The sequence below is a fragment of the Phacochoerus africanus genome, chromosome 15 (assembly GCF_016906955.1).
Source record: "Phacochoerus africanus isolate WHEZ1 chromosome 15, ROS_Pafr_v1, whole genome shotgun sequence".
Lineage (NCBI taxonomy): Eukaryota > Metazoa > Chordata > Mammalia > Artiodactyla > Suidae > Phacochoerus > Phacochoerus africanus.
The window spans coordinates 114,056,344-114,071,433 of NC_062558.1; the positions used below are offsets into that span (position 1 = coordinate 114,056,344).

A 15,090-nucleotide genomic window follows, 5' to 3' on the forward strand; every position below is an offset into this window, starting at 1 on the left:
CCGAGCTGCATCTGCAACCTACACCACAGCTCACGGCAACACCAGATCCTTAACCCACTGAGCAAGGGCAGGGACCGAACCCGCAACCTCATGGTTCCTAGTCGGATTCGTTAACCACTGCGCCACGACAGGAACTCCCTGTTATCTGTTTTTTAAATTTATGGAAGTTTCCAGGCTGGGGGTCTAAGTATCGGAGCTACAGCTGCTGGCCTACGCCACAGGCACAGCAACGCCAGATCTGGCTTACATCATAGCTCACGGCAGTACTGGATCCTCAACCCACTAAGCCGGGCCAGGGATTGAACCCACATCATGGACACTAGTCAGGTTCATTTCTGCTGAACCACAGTGGGAACTCCTATTATCTGTTTTGGTGTGCCTGGGAACTGAATGGTTTTTACATTTTTAAAAGGTCATGAAAAAGAAAAAGAGGACTATGTGAGACCCTGTGTATGTGGCATGCAGAGCTTAAAATATTTACTAACGTGTCCTTTACACGAAAAGTAATGGTTCTTGAGAACATATGTGATGTTCACCCGGAGGGCTTCTCAAAGCATAGATTATAGGGCCCCATCTAATTGTGTGGGTCTGGGATGGAGCCTGCGTATTTTCATTTCTGGTAATTTCTCAGTGATGCTGATCCTGTTGGTCTGGGGACCGTGTCTGAAGGACCACTGCTCTAAAGAGCAGGGGCCTCCTCTCTGAGGTCAAGGTACTGACTGCAGTTTGGTTCCCCCCCTTAAAAATATTACAATATAATTCCCATACTATAAAGTGGTACAACTTAAAGTGTACAATTCAGTGGTTTGGGGCATACTCACCAACTGTCATTACTGTCTAGTTCCAGAATATTTTCATTACCCCCCGAAGAAACTGTACTCATTAGTGGTCACTCATCATTACCCTCATCCCCCAGCTCCCTGCTAACCCCTCATCTATCTTCTGTCTGTGGATTTGCCTATTCTCGACATTCCAGATAGATGGAATCACACAATGTGGCCTTCTGTGTCTGACTTCTTTCCCTGAGCATAATATTTTCAAAGTTCATCCATGCTGTAACATGTACAGTTTAATTTTAGCTGATGTCTGAGCAGAAAAGTCTGTGTCTTGGAGCTAGCTTCCTTAGGACAGGAAATCTGCCTTCAGCTTTTCTCACTTCCACAGGCAAATAAGGAAAACATTACCAGAGCTAGGCAGAGCTTGGAAGCAATTCTGAACTGAAGTTCTTTCAAGAATCCCCAACCTTTCTTTCCCAATTCCTTAAGCGTCCTGGCATTCCTTCTCTCTTCATAGACTGTTACTCTCGGAAAAGTCTGGAGTAGGTAGTGGCTGCAGTTCAGAGGCAGATGAAAATGAGTTCACTCAAACTGCATCTCAGCTCTGTTTTGCAAGGCCTCTCTGCTGTCTTCGAGTTGGCTCCTTCAGGATGTGGAAAGAGATGGTTACGGTGACTAAAATGCCTCGTCGTGAGAAGTGCTGATCCAGATGGGGCAGGTTGTCATGTTTGTCTGTCAGAGCTTTCAGGTTAAGGGAGAAAAGGGAGTTAGGACAAAATGCCCTGTGTTTGCCAGATTTAAACCATTGGGGTTTCCTAATGATGATGATAAGTGGCCTTTTACGGAGGGCTTATAACTCCTTGAGGCCAGGACTAAGAACTTGTGCTATGAAAATAATGTGGCCCTTGCCTAGTACTTAATCTTTTCCTCTCTCCAGGAGCTTGATAGTGGAGTGGATGAATTTCTAAGAAAATTAAGTTTGTCAAAAATACGTGCAGCACTTGGGAAAGCAGCGGAGTTCCCATCATGGCACAGTGGTTAACGAATCCAACTAGGAACCATGAGGTTGCAGGTTCGATCCCTGGCCTTGCTCAGTGGGTTAAGGATCCAGCATTGCCATGAGCTATGGTATAGGTTGCAGACTTGGCTCGGATACCGCATTGCTATGGCTCTCGTGTAGGCCGGAGGCTACAGCTCCGATTCGACCCCTAGCCTGGGAACCTCCATATGGCCCACAAGGAGCGGCCCTAGAAAAGGCAAAAAGACAAAAAAAAAAAAAAAAAACCCCAAACAACAACAACAACAAAAAACAAACCAAAAAAACAACTTGCAGCACTTGGAAAAGCAGGATCAGGATAGAGACAGAACTGATTTCTTCACTCTTACCTGTTTCCCACTTTGCCATCATTTAAACCAAGAACCAACTCCCTCTGGGCTCAGCTATGGGCTAGAATGGGCCAGGCTCTGAAATGCTTTGGCAGGTTTTTTGAGAGGAAATTGGCAGCTCAGGGCAGCTGGCTTCTCTGCTTTCGGTCTTCTTTTGTTCGTTTATTCTCCCAACATTGATTGAGCTCGTGACTGGGCCCTGTACAGGGTGTTGTAGGAGTTTCTTTAAAAAAAAAAGTGTAAGATCTGGTGTGCCATACAAAAAGCTACACGTTTAGTGGGAGGGGTCAGGCAGGCAGAAACTACAAATAGATACACTGTGTGCTAAGTGTTATGTGAATTCAGAAGAGAGGAGGGGGTGGGAATGAGGAGTTTGTAAACAGGAAACTGTGTAAAGTGTAAATGAAATTAAGGGCACTGCATAGCTCAGTACTCTGGGGAGCTCTAAACTGTTAGGTGTGAGCAGGATGTGGGAAGTGAAGTGGCAGTGGGTGAGATAAAGAGGTATGCTGGGACCAGGACACACAAAGAAGCATGTTAAAAGTTGGGACTATAAGTCCAGTCCAGGTGGTTGAAGTATTTCGAGAGGGGAAGCCCTGAGATGAGAATTCTTGGTTTTAGGTGGTAGAGCACCCCAGCTTTGGTTGGTGAAAGGGATTCAAGAAAGAATTGGAACTGGGACAGAAGAGACCACTTGTATTTAGCCAGAAAATGAGAACATGGATTGAAGCAATGGGGATGGATTTCAGACCTATTTTTAAGGTAGAATCAATAGAATTTCGTCTCTCTCATTTGTGGTGACAAAGCACTGTCTCAAATAAAGGTACTGCCTTATAGGGAATTCAAATCGACCGAAACCACTGTTTGAGACCACGAGCAGGACCTGGTACTGGGGCTATGCTTAAAGACAAAAGACATCAAAAGCTCTTTAGACTGCAGTTGTCTTTCAGAGCGCTCGGTTACCTTCTAAAATGAACTTATTTTCCAACACCGCTTAGAATTGCTATACCCCTTCCCTTTCTTTGCTGAACTGGGGAAATCTTCCGCCACACTCAAGATGGCGGCACCAAAATGGACTTCCATACATGTTTTGGATTGCCCAGCCCCCGTGATTCCAGCTACTTCCGCCACTCTCTGCGGAGCAGCACGCGTTTACGCCGCCTCGCAGCACTCAAGATGGCCCGGCTTCCTCCTACTTTTCATTGGTCAGCTCTCTCCGGTCTTCCGACATCATGAGGGGGCGGGACTTGTATTTGATCGACGGCTGTTTTAACCAATGGAAGAAGGGAGAAAACCAATGAAGCTCTGGAACTGGAGAACCATCCCAGTGTCTGGGAGGTGTTTCGGCTGGGCGGGGTGGAGCAGAGCCGGAAGCGGGTGGGGAGAGTGAAACAGGAAAAGAAGGGAAGAAGGAAGAAGAGGGAAGAGGAGGAGAGGGAGGAGGAGGAGGGAGGCGGCGGCGCCGTGGCGGAGGAGCAGGAGCAGGAGGGGGATGGAGAGGAGAAGGCTCCTGGGTGGCATGGCGCTCCTGCTCCTCCAGGCGCTGCCCAGCCCCCTATCAGCCAGGGCCGAACCCCCGCAGGTAAGGGGGAGGGAGCTTCTGGGCCAGGCTGGAGGTCTGGGGGTCGTCGAGGCCTGGCTGGAGGGGGCTGAAGGGATGTTGTTGTCAAGAGTCGACGGGTCCCAAGAGGGGCACCCATGTCTGGAGTGGACAGGATGTAAGGGGGCGTCGGTGTTTAACTGAGGGACACCTGTGATGGCTTTGGTGTCAGGGAAGTGGCAGAGGCATGGTACCAAGTGAGTGAGGGGTCTTTGAGACGGCAGTTAGGTAAGGTGGGATGGGATGGCTATGGCCGGATAGTGGTGCCAAGCAGGGGCATGAGGGGCGCGCATTCTTGTCTCACAGTGTCTCCAAGGCAGCGATGCCGCGTGTACGTCTGTGCGGATAGGGGTCCGTGGTTGAGTGGGCCTGAGAGAGAGGAGGGGCTGAGAGGGATATTTATTTCAAGCTGCACCTGGGAAAGGTCTAGGAGCCTCTAGGCCTCTAGGCCCCATTTTTAATGGTGTTGGAGGCAGGGCTCTTGGAAGGCAGGTGAGATGAAGTAGACTGGGGCTCCTCAGGAGCATGGCACACGAGCGGTAACAAGCTCTCACTGTTGGGCGGGCTGGCTGGCCTGGGGGAGCCAGTCACCCATGTCGGTCTGGACCAGCTTGGCGTTTTGAGCAAAGGGTGGTGCTGATGCCAGTAAGGGCAACAAATGGAGCACCCCAGCTTTTCTTGCTAGGTGGCTTGCCTCTTACCCAGGCAGAGAAGCTTGTGCTGATTTCAGCTGCTGCTGGCATTTCGAAACCTTAATGGGAGCGTTGCTCCTGGTGCCAAGTTGGGTGGGGTGCAGCAGGGGGAATCACCCCTCCTTCCCTTGCATTTGGCAAGGCTTTACCATTCTATTTTCTTCACTTTCTGTTCCTGTCCCTGTCCCTGTCTTTTCAGAAAGGCACACACACAGAGCAAAATGGCAGAGTCTCTACAGCTTAGCATGAACTTTGTGTTGTGATCAAGTAGAAGCAGAGTACCAGCAAAAATACACACACTTATCTTTTCCCTAGGAGTTTATGGGCAGCCTTTTCACATATGCATCTTGTCTTGCTCATTAGTATCCTCTATGTAACAAACTAATTTTTTAAATGACCTGAAGTGTATATAACATAAACCATTTAAAACCACTTAACCATTTTAAAGTGAATACTTCAGTGGCATTTAGTACACTCACAATATTGTGCAACCACCGCCTCTATCTAGTTCCAAAACATTTTCATCACTCCAAAAGAAAAGCCTGTACCATTTAACAGTTCCTCCCCATTCCTCCTTCCCCCATACCCTGGCAACCACCAGTCTGCTGTCTCTGTGGATTTATCTGTTCAGGATATTTCATATAAATGGAATCCTACAGTATGTGACCTTTTGTGTCTGGCTTCTTTCTCTTACCATAATGTTTTCAAGGTTTATCTGTTTTTGTGGCTGAATAATACTCCATTGTGTGGCTACACCACAATTTACTTATTCCTTTATCTATGGAAGTATCCTCTGCTTCTCTCAAAGAATACATTTACGTGTATTAGAAAGAACGCATGAAAGGAATATAGCTCATTTTCTGACCCAATACATTGCTTTTTTCTACAGCCGGGACTCTCCTGTTTTAGGCTTTGTTGGGGTTGTTTTCCCAGTTAAAATCATCAACTGACAGGAGAAATAAATTTGCTTTATCTTCTAGAAAAGTTACAATCTTTAGGACTGGTAAAGCTAAGAAGTATAGATGTCGAAAGAACAAAATAGAGAACTGTTGCTTTTCCTTTGCCCCTGCCTATTTCTGTCGCTATCGCAAAAGGCTGTTCCCAGTGACCAGCAATTAAATGGTAGAGGGTCGATTTAGGAACGGTGCAGCCTTTGGAGGTGGGAGCCCTGGGTCTGTGGTCTCCATCACCCCAGGAGAGAGGGCTGGTTGGCTTCCAAGGCACTGGTGGGAACCAGGTCCATTTCTTTAGCAGGAGAGGAGGAAGGATGGAAGGGGGAGATTCCTTCCTTGCTCATGGAAGGAAGCCTGGGAGGTGGAGGGAAGGGGTGGGAGGGGATCTTCAGTGTCATGCCCTAATTGCAGTTTGTGGATCACAGGCCATTTTCTTATCATTTCTCTGGCACTCCCACTACTTATTTTTGGGACAGGGTGGCTTTTGTACTTTGTTCCATTTGGATGGATGCTAGCATTGACCAGCAGCTATTATGTGGTTAAAGTTCTTGCAGAGAAGGGAAAGTTTTTGAAATGAGTAGTCTCTTGCCTCCTGACCCTCTTCCCCCAAACCCTCCTTCCCCCATCTCACAGCCTCTCTTTCTCTTGCCAAGTTCTCCATATCTGTAGTGAGAATTGTTTTGAATTTTAACCTTTTGAATTCAATTTACTCTATAATTATTAACTCTGAATCCACCACAGTTTAGTCAAGTTAGTTTTTGTTTTGTTTTGGCGTATAGAAATCTGTGAAGGAAAAAAAAAAACAATCTCACAGACCATTTTGGCATAGGATGTACTTCAGGTACTCAGTGTCCTTATTTCAACAAGTAGCTTCCAGCTAGCTCACAATTGAGGAGAACTCTCTGTACTCATTCTGTACTGAAAATGGTATGGGTACTGCCTTGCATTTTTATCCTCAAAATGGCTCTGGAGTTCCTGTTGTGGTGCAGAGGAAATGAATCTAATCAGTAACCATGAGGTTTCGGGTTCGATCCCTGGCCTCACTCAGTGGGTTAAGGATCCGGCATTGCTGTGAGCTGTGGTTCAGATCCTGCATTGCTGTGGCTGTGCTGTAGGCTGGCAACGGTAGCTCCGATTAGACCCCTAGCCTGGGAACTTACATATGCCATGTGTACAACCCAAAAAAGCAAATTAAAAAAAAAAAGACTCTATCAAATACAATCTTTGTTTTTAACTTAATTTAATTATTTTAGTGAACGTGTGGCATATGGAAGTTCCCAGACCAGGAATGAACCTGTACCTCCCCAGTGACCCAAGTTACTGCAGTCAGATTCTTAACCCACTGTACCACAGCAGGAATCCCCCCCCTTTTTAATTCAAGTGTAGTTATTTTACAGTATTGTGTTAGTTTCTGATGTATAGCAAAGTGATTCAGTTATACACGTATATTCTTTTTCATAATACAGTCTTTTTTTTTTTTACACATGCATTTAGTATCAAATATATGGTATTAGGCAGCTTCCTTTCCCTGGTTCCAGCTCTGCACTGGAACAGCTATTTCCTGCCATCCTGGCCCGGATAAGTTTATCAGTTTGACTCCCTTCTGTGATAAGAACTTAGACCTCTATTCTCCTATAGGTCATTGCAACTCAGATGTGTGATTCCTTGAATCCATAAAGAATAAAAAAGCTGTAGAGTCTCCAGATAGTAAAGCCTTGGCATTTGGCTCTTCCAGTTAAATTTTTTTTTTGTTTGTTTGTTTGTTTTTTCTTTTTAGGGCCACACCCAAGGCATATGGAGGTTCCCAGGCTAGGGGTCTAATCAGAGCTACAGCTGCTGGCCTACAGCACAGCCACGGCAGTGCAGGATCCGAGCCTCAGATTCTTAACCTACTAGGTGGGGCCAGGGATCAAACCCACAACCTTATGGTTACTAGTCGGATTCGTTTCTGCTGCACTGCTGTGGGTACTCCTCTTCCAGTTAAATTGTGATGGAGGGGTTCCCATCATGGCTCAGCAGTAACAAATCTGACTAGTATCCATGAGGACGAGGGTTCAATCCCTGGCCTCGCTTAGTGGGTTAAGGATCCAGTATTGCTGTGAGCTGTGGTGAAGGTCACACACAGCTCAGATCCCTCGTTGCTGTGGCTGTGATATCGGCTGGCAGCTGCAGCTGTGATTCAATCCCTAGCCTGGAACTTCCATATGCTGTGGGTGTGGCCCTTAAAAGCCAAAAGAATTAAATAAATAATAAATAAATATGATGATGGAGAGATATCGAGTTTCTTTTTCTTGTTGATTAGATTCAACACGAAAAATCTGACTATAGTGTTTAAAGTTTTAGTAGAAATGTCTTTTTCCATAAAGTGATCCAGCCCCTGAGCTGGGTACAAACCTGTAGAGATGCAGTCCTTACCTTTCCTCTGCCATGCTTAAAACTTTGATGTGTCTTTTTTTTTTTTTTTTAAGGGCCACACCTAAGGCATATGGAGGTTCCCAGGCTAGGGGTCCAATCAAAGCTACAGCCGCTGGTCTACGCCAGAGACACAGCAACGTAGGATCTGAGCCACGTCTGCGACCTACACCACAGCTTATGGCAACACCAGATCCCAGCCCACTGAGTGAGGCCAGGGATTGAACCCTCGTCCTCATGGATGCTAGTCAGGTTCATTAACTGCTGAGCCACAATGGGAGATCCTTAACACTTCGATTTGGATGGGGGCCCTAGCTCCTAATATTTTTTTCCCCACCACACCCTCCAATAGTAAACCCCTTCCCCCAACCTTTACTCACCTCCATGGTCCCAGGTTTCAGTCCAGAAACCCTGTTCCTCTCTCCTTTCCCAAGTCCAGCATTTCAGTGCAACCACCCTCATTCCTTCTTGGAGAATAGTGGGATATGAGACTTCCAGATTCTTATCCTCTTTCCCTCATTGTCTTAGTCTGTTTTATACACCAAAGTGAGCTGTTACCTAAAATCAACACCTTGAGTTGCTGTCAGTCCTTTCAGTAGAATCCAGCAAACATTTATTTACTGGAATGTTCCTTCTTGGCAGCAGGCTGGTCTCACTAGGTGCTGGGAACCCTCAAATGTGTAACAGAATCCCTGTCCTCAAGGAGCTAATAATCTTGTGGGAAAGACAAATAACACAACAATGATTTGTAATGAGGAGGGATCAGCGTGGTGGCAGGACAGTGGGGATGGTTGCTAAGGCTGGGGGAAGGCAGGGATTTAACGAAAGCTTCAGAGGCATTTGGACAGGGCTTTCAAGGTTGATAAAGATGAGTAGGATATCTAGGGACCAGGAAGGGGGAACATTTATTCCAGTACAAAATAGTGAAAATGGAGCGTTTGCAAGTGACACGTAGCTTCACCTGTGGGTGTGTAGAAGCCTGGGCAGGTTGGTTGAGACTTGAAGGGTGGACTGTAGTTAGATGGTTAGGAGACCCTTTATCCATTGGTGGAAGCAGTGCTGTCCAGTAGAACTTTCTGTGGTGAAAGATCTGTATCTCTGCTTTGTAGCCACATAGCCACCTGTGGCTGTTGAGGACTTGAAATCTGACTACCATAACTGAGGAACTGAATTTTTAATGTTTAATTTTTTGGATCAACTTTATTGAACTTTAATTCACATGCCGAAAGATTCATCCTTGGAGTTCCCTTCGTGGCTCAGTGGTTAACGAACCTGACTAGGAACCATGAGGATGGGGGTTCAATCCCTGGCCTCGCTCAGTGGGTTAAGGATCTGGCATTGCCGTGAGCTGTGGTGTAGGTCACAGACGTGACTCGATCCTGTGCTGCTGTGGCTGTGGTGTAATCTGGCATCTGTAGCTCTGATTTGACCCCTAGCCTGGGAACCTCCGTATGCCGTGGGTGCAGCCCTAAAAAAAAAAAAAAAAAAAAATCCTCCTTATAAAGTGTACAGAAAATGTTTTTTTAAGTAAGTCATAGAGTTGTGTGACTATCACCACTAGCCAATATTAGAACATTTTCATCACTTCCAAAAGAAACCCCATAGCCATTAGGGGCTCTTCCCTTTAAAACACCCCCTCCTCCCCTAGCCCCTGGCAGCCACTAATTGCCTTTCTGTCTCTGGATTTGCCCATTCTGGCCATTCTGTATAAATGAAATCAGACACCATGTGGTCCTTATTTCACTTGGAATGTTTTCAAAGTTCTTCCACGTTGATGTATAGGTATATCATTGCATGTATCAGTATTTCTTTTTTATTGGCTGATTGATAGTTGTATGAATGTACCACATTTTCTTTATATCCATTCAACAGTTGATGGATGTTTGGGCTGTTTCCCCTTGTGGGCTGTTATGAATAATGCTGCTGTGCACATGCATGTACAAGTTTTTATGTAGGCATACATGTTTTTATTTCTCTTGGGTATGTACCTAACAGTGGAATTGCTGGGACATATGATAGCTTTCTGTGTAACCTTTTGTGGAACTGCCTGGCTGTTTTCCAAAGTGGTATGATATTTAATTTTAGTTAATTTAAGTAGCCTTTACTGTAAGCAGAAATTGACAGAACATTGTAAATCAACTATAATAAAAAATTAAAAAATAAGTAAGTAAGTGGTCCCATCGTGGCTCAGCGGTAACAAACCCGACCAGTATCCATGAGGACTCAGATTCAATCCCTGGCCTTGCTCAGGGGGTTAAGGAACCGGCGTTGCCGTGAACTGTGGTGTAGGTCGCAGATGTGACTCGGATCTGGAGTGGCTGTGGCTGTGGCTGTGGCATAGGCCAGAGGCTACAGCTCCTGGTCAATCCCCTGGCCTGGGAATTTGCGTACGCCATGGTTGCAGCCCTAAAAAGATAAATAAATAAAGTAGCTGCATGTAGCTACTGACTGCATATTAGACAGTGCAGATCTAACAGCTCTCCAGTGTGGAGCTTTCCACATGTAGTCTGATGTGGTGAGGGCATGGCCTCTGGGGGTCAGAATCTTCCATTACTGCCCCTGAACAAGTTAACTAACCTCTTTGTGCCTCTGTTTCCTCATCTATAAAATGGGCATAATAATCCATGTCCCTTACAGGTTCGTTGTGTGGTAAAAAGACATAATATGTGTAAAGCTTTTGGAATATACTTAACGGTTACTAAATATAATAATACTTATCACTACTATTATTATTATTATTTTTTGTCTTTTTGCCATTTCTTGGGCCACTCCCGCGGCATATGGAGGTTCCCAGGCTAGGGGTTGAATTGGAGCTGTAGCCACCGGCCTACGCCAGAGCCACAGCAACGCCAGATCTGAGCCGAGTCTGCGAGCTACACCACAGCTCACGGCAACGCCGGATCGTTAACCCACTGATCGGGGCCAGGGACCGAACCTGCAACCTCATGGTTCCTAGTCGGATTTGTTAACCACTGCGCCATGATGGGAACTCCTATCACTACTATTATTATTGGCGGCCCTCAGAGTGCATTGTGGTTGGTCAGTTAGTGTCAACTCTCAAACGAGGTTCAGAAACTGAGATTTGGGGATTGGAAAGAAACTTCCTTGATTCTGTTCTACAGCCGAGTTTAGATTTGTCCGTGTGATCTTTTACCCACGTAGGTGACTTTTCATGGTGAACCTGTGTAGTGCTTCTCAATGGAGGACAATCTTGCCCCTTCCTGAGGACATCTGTCAGTGTCTGGAAGCATTTTTGATTGTCAGAACTCAGGAGTGCTGCTGGAGTCTTATCATGTGAAGGCCAGCGATGCTGCCAGACGTTCTGCGTTGCTCAGGGTTATCCCCCCACAACAAAGAATTGTCTGGCCCCAAATATCGGTGGTGCCAAGGTGGAGCAACCCTTGGGTGGTACCTGCCATCCGCTTGCCAGCTCCCGCTCAGTATCTCGGGGTTTGAGGTCAGCCTTCTTGTGAAGAGATGTGTGTGCAAACAACTGCGGAGAGCACATTTCAGGTGGAACAGTTTAAAGCTTTAATGTCCTGCATCTTGGTCACTCTGAGGTTTGTTGACGTATGTTACCAGTCAGTTCTGCTTTGTCAGCCAACATCAACTATTTTGACAGAAGCACATTTTTTTTTTTTTTTTAAGTCTGGGGTTCAGTAAGCAGGTGAGCCTCCCTAGGTCAGCTAGTCTTGAACTTTCTTCCCTCTGGCTTTGGTCTGCCCTTGTGGTTTCACTTTAAGAACATGTTTGTTTTCGGCCCTGTTACAGCCTCATGGCCAGTTCCTTTCTTTTCTCAGTGTCCTCCTTGGTCCCATAACCAATCTGAATTGAGTCATGTTCTTAGAACTTTTTCCTTTCCCCAGTCCAAGGCTTGGCTCTCCTCTCGTTTTTTGGCCTCACGAATGTTCGTTTGCTCGCACACAGGCTCATCCTGCAGAAACCCTTCGGTGCTCTCAGGGTCACCACAGAGAGGCCCTGATGGTCCTGGACAGCTGTGGGCTACATCTGGAGGAGAGCCCTCTCTTCCAGGCCCCAGGATGCAGCTCAGCTGGGGGTGTTGAGCACAAGCTGGCAACTCTGGAGGCTCTGGGTATCTTAGATGGCTTTGGATTCAAAATTCCAACTGCCTGGAGTTCCCGTTGTGGTTCAGCAGAAACGAGTCTGACTAGCATCCATGAGGATACACGTTTGATCCTGGGCCTTGCTTAGTGGGTTAAGGATCTGGCATTCCTGTGGGCTGAGGTGTAGGTCACAGAAGCAGTTCAGATCTTGAGTTGCTGTGGTTGTGGTGGCCGAGGCCAGTGGCTATAGCTCCATTTTGACCCCTAGCCTGGGAACCTCCATAAGCCAAATGTGCAACCCTAAAAAGACAAAAAAAAAAAAATCCAACTCCTTTTGAATGCCTGTTCATCTATATTCCTGAGGGCCTCTTTCTTCTTGCCTTAAGTTGTTGGACTCACATTTGAGGGACCATCAGGACCAGATGGTGCAATAATGTGGGTTCATTCCTTGCCCTGCAACCCCAATTGTGGGCAGTGCCCCCGGCCACCGATCCCACTGTAACTGCACAGACAGAGTGGCCTCTGAGTGACAGGGAGCAGTGACAGCGGGTCTTGGTGACCTCTCTACTTAGGCCAAGGTCTGGCTGTAGGCACCGCCCTTTTGTCCCATCCTTTGCAGTTCCACTAGGTGGAGCAAAGTCTGGCCAAAAACCCGCATGTAATTTGGAAACCACAAACAAAGACCTACAAATAAATCCAGAACATTGCAACCTGGGAGGTAAGGAAAAGGGAAACAAACCTCATCCTATTGAATTCTGCAGCTTGTTGATACAATTCTGGGCTTTCCTAGTGTGGGAATTAAAGTAGGTCATCCTCTCAGACTTGTAAGCCTTGCCTGGATGGGGTTTGGGAGATTCTCTTGCTTACTCAGCTACGTTCCCATAGCTGGATTTATTTACTTTTGGTTTTCATCTTTCCATAGTTTCTTCTGTGGGAAAGTAGATGAGCTGTATATCTTCTGTTCGTGGTGCCCCCATCACCCACAAAGCACCACAGCTCAGTTTTGATTCACAATCTTAGGTGTTTTAAAGAATTTAAACTTGTTTTGGAAGAGATGAGAGTGAATATAAGATGGTGCAAGAATGTTGGTGGCTTGGAAGGGTGGGTCTTAGAGTGAAGTTATAAAAACATGTCTGTTTTGATTTTTAAATGTGGAGCAACACAGATCTTATGTTGTAACAATGTTGTACATGTTGTTTTTGTTTGCCGTTTTAAAATTATCTTCCTCATCTCAAATGCCACCTGGCCATTTCACCCCAGTAGGAAAAACCAACCAGGGAGTTCCCATTGTGGCTCAGTGGAAATGAACCTGACTGGTATTCATGAGAACATGGGTTCAATCCCTGGCCTCCCTCAGTGGGTTAGGGATCTGGCGTTGCTGTGAGCTGCGGTGTAGGTGGCAGATGCAGCTCTGATCTGGCGTGGCTGTGGCGTAGGCCAGCAGCTACAGCTCTGATTCAACCCCTAGACTGAGAACCTCCATATGCTGCAGGTGCGGCCCTAAAAAAGAAAAAGGAAAACAAAACAAAACCAACCACAGACAGTGAAAAAAAAGTAGGTTGGTGTATTGATCGGATTTACATATTTGGGGTTTATTTGGGAGAGAAAGTTAATATTTGGTTTTCTACATGGGGATGTTGGAGCATGATAGCTCTTCGGGACCTGAATGTAGAGTTGAATAGTGTGAGAAGTTCATCCTGTGTACTTCTTTCTTTTTTCTTGAGTCCCTCGTCTTTAAATATACAAATCCCCTTACTGTTTTCGTGGTGGGTGGGGCCAGGCAGAAAACCTGTGCCACTGGCCTGATTTGGCAAAAGGTTCACTTTGGCTGTCTCTGCATTTTCTTTCTTAGATGTGATTGCTGCTTTTCTTGGGCTTTAAGGTATCTTCTCATATCCCGTGTTTTTGTTTGTTTTTTGTTGGTTTTTGTTTTGCCTTTTTTTTTTTGGTCTTTTTAGGGCCTCACCAGCAGCATATGGAGGTTCCCAGGCTGGGGGTCCAGTTGGAGCTGTAGTCACTGGCCTACGCCACAGCTCACAGCAACGCCAGATCCTTAACCCACTGTGCAAGACCAGGGATTGAACTTGTGTCCTCATGGATGCCAGTCAGATTTGTTTCTGCTGAACCACGACAGGAACTCCCCACATCAGTTTTTAATTATACAAAAATAACACACGCTCATACCAGTGGTAAATAATACAGAAGTACAAGAATACTTAGAGTGAAAAGTGAAGGTTTGTGGTTTGGTGTGTATTTTTGGTGGTTTTTCTGCTTATGCTGCATATTTATAGCTGTAGTAATATAACTCCTATGTATAAATTCATACACACACACATATATAAAATACATAAAATTGTTAGTATGGGTAGGGTTCTTTATTTTCTTTCATTTTTAAAAAATGGGATAATTTTGGAGTTCCTGTTGTGGCTCAGCTGCTTAAGAACCCGACTAGTATCCATGAGGATGTGGGTTCAATCCCTGGCCTCGCTCAGTGAGTTAAGGCTCTTGCATTGCCAGAAGCTGTGGTGTAGGTTGCAGATGCAGCTCAGGCGAGCATTGCTGTGGCTGTGGCGTAGGCCTCAGGTGGAACTCCGATTTGACCCCTAGCCTGGGAACTTACACATGCTGCAGGTGTGGCCCTAAAAATAATAATAATAATAATAAAACGGGATAATTTATATGTACCACTTTAACAACATTCACTTATTCAAACCTTAATATATTGTAGACTTCTTTTCATATCACATATATACCTCTGATTTTTTTAAAAGAGCCTCTTATGTTATTGCTTTAGACTATGATTCATTTAACCACCCCTCCATAAATAAACATACATTGTGTCCAAGGTTTTGCCATGTCACACTGTGCTACCGTGAACATTGCTGTACTTCTTTCTGCAGTTGTGCTAGATTCCTCAAAGTGGAATTGGGGGGTGTGAGGTCATAGGGTCTGTACATTTGAAATTTGGGGCCAGTGGTGCCAAGTTGCTCTGCAAAGCGGTTGTATCAGTTCACATGCCCATCAGCAGGGCGGTCAAGGGCTCATTTCCTCACACACGTATGAGCATCATTTCTTCACCTACACCCTCTGCTCATCCTTGAAAATGTGCCTTCTGACTCTTAAAGTGGGCACCCGGGGAACATTTTGGTTCACTTCCTCAAAAGCCTATAGGTCTCTAACCAGTCTCCTTCCTGGCTGCAAACCAGT

The 15,090-nt window shown here is 45.9% G+C and overlaps 1 protein-coding gene and 1 long non-coding RNA gene across 2 annotated transcripts in view; one reads left to right on the forward strand and one right to left on the reverse strand.

Moving 5' to 3' along the window:
- Positions 1 to 1,049: 1,049 nt before the first annotated feature.
- On the reverse strand, positions 1,050 to 2,342 carry LOC125116583 (uncharacterized). Its single transcript, XR_007132380.1, has 2 exons — positions 2,163 to 2,342; positions 1,050 to 1,517 (listed from the first exon to the last, which is right to left on the reverse strand). It is a non-coding gene; the product is annotated as an uncharacterized LOC125116583 (long non-coding RNA).
- A 1,183-nt stretch (positions 2,343 to 3,525) lies between these two features.
- The window catches only part of WBP1L (WW domain binding protein 1 like), a 61,105-nt gene continuing 49,540 nt past the window's right edge, over positions 3,526 to 15,090 (forward strand). The window contains exon 1 of the mRNA XM_047759538.1: positions 3,526 to 3,744. Within this exon, the coding sequence (XP_047615494.1) occupies positions 3,655 to 3,744 (90 nt within the window). The 5' untranslated portion in view covers positions 3,526 to 3,654. The remainder of the gene's footprint in view (positions 3,745 to 15,090) is intronic.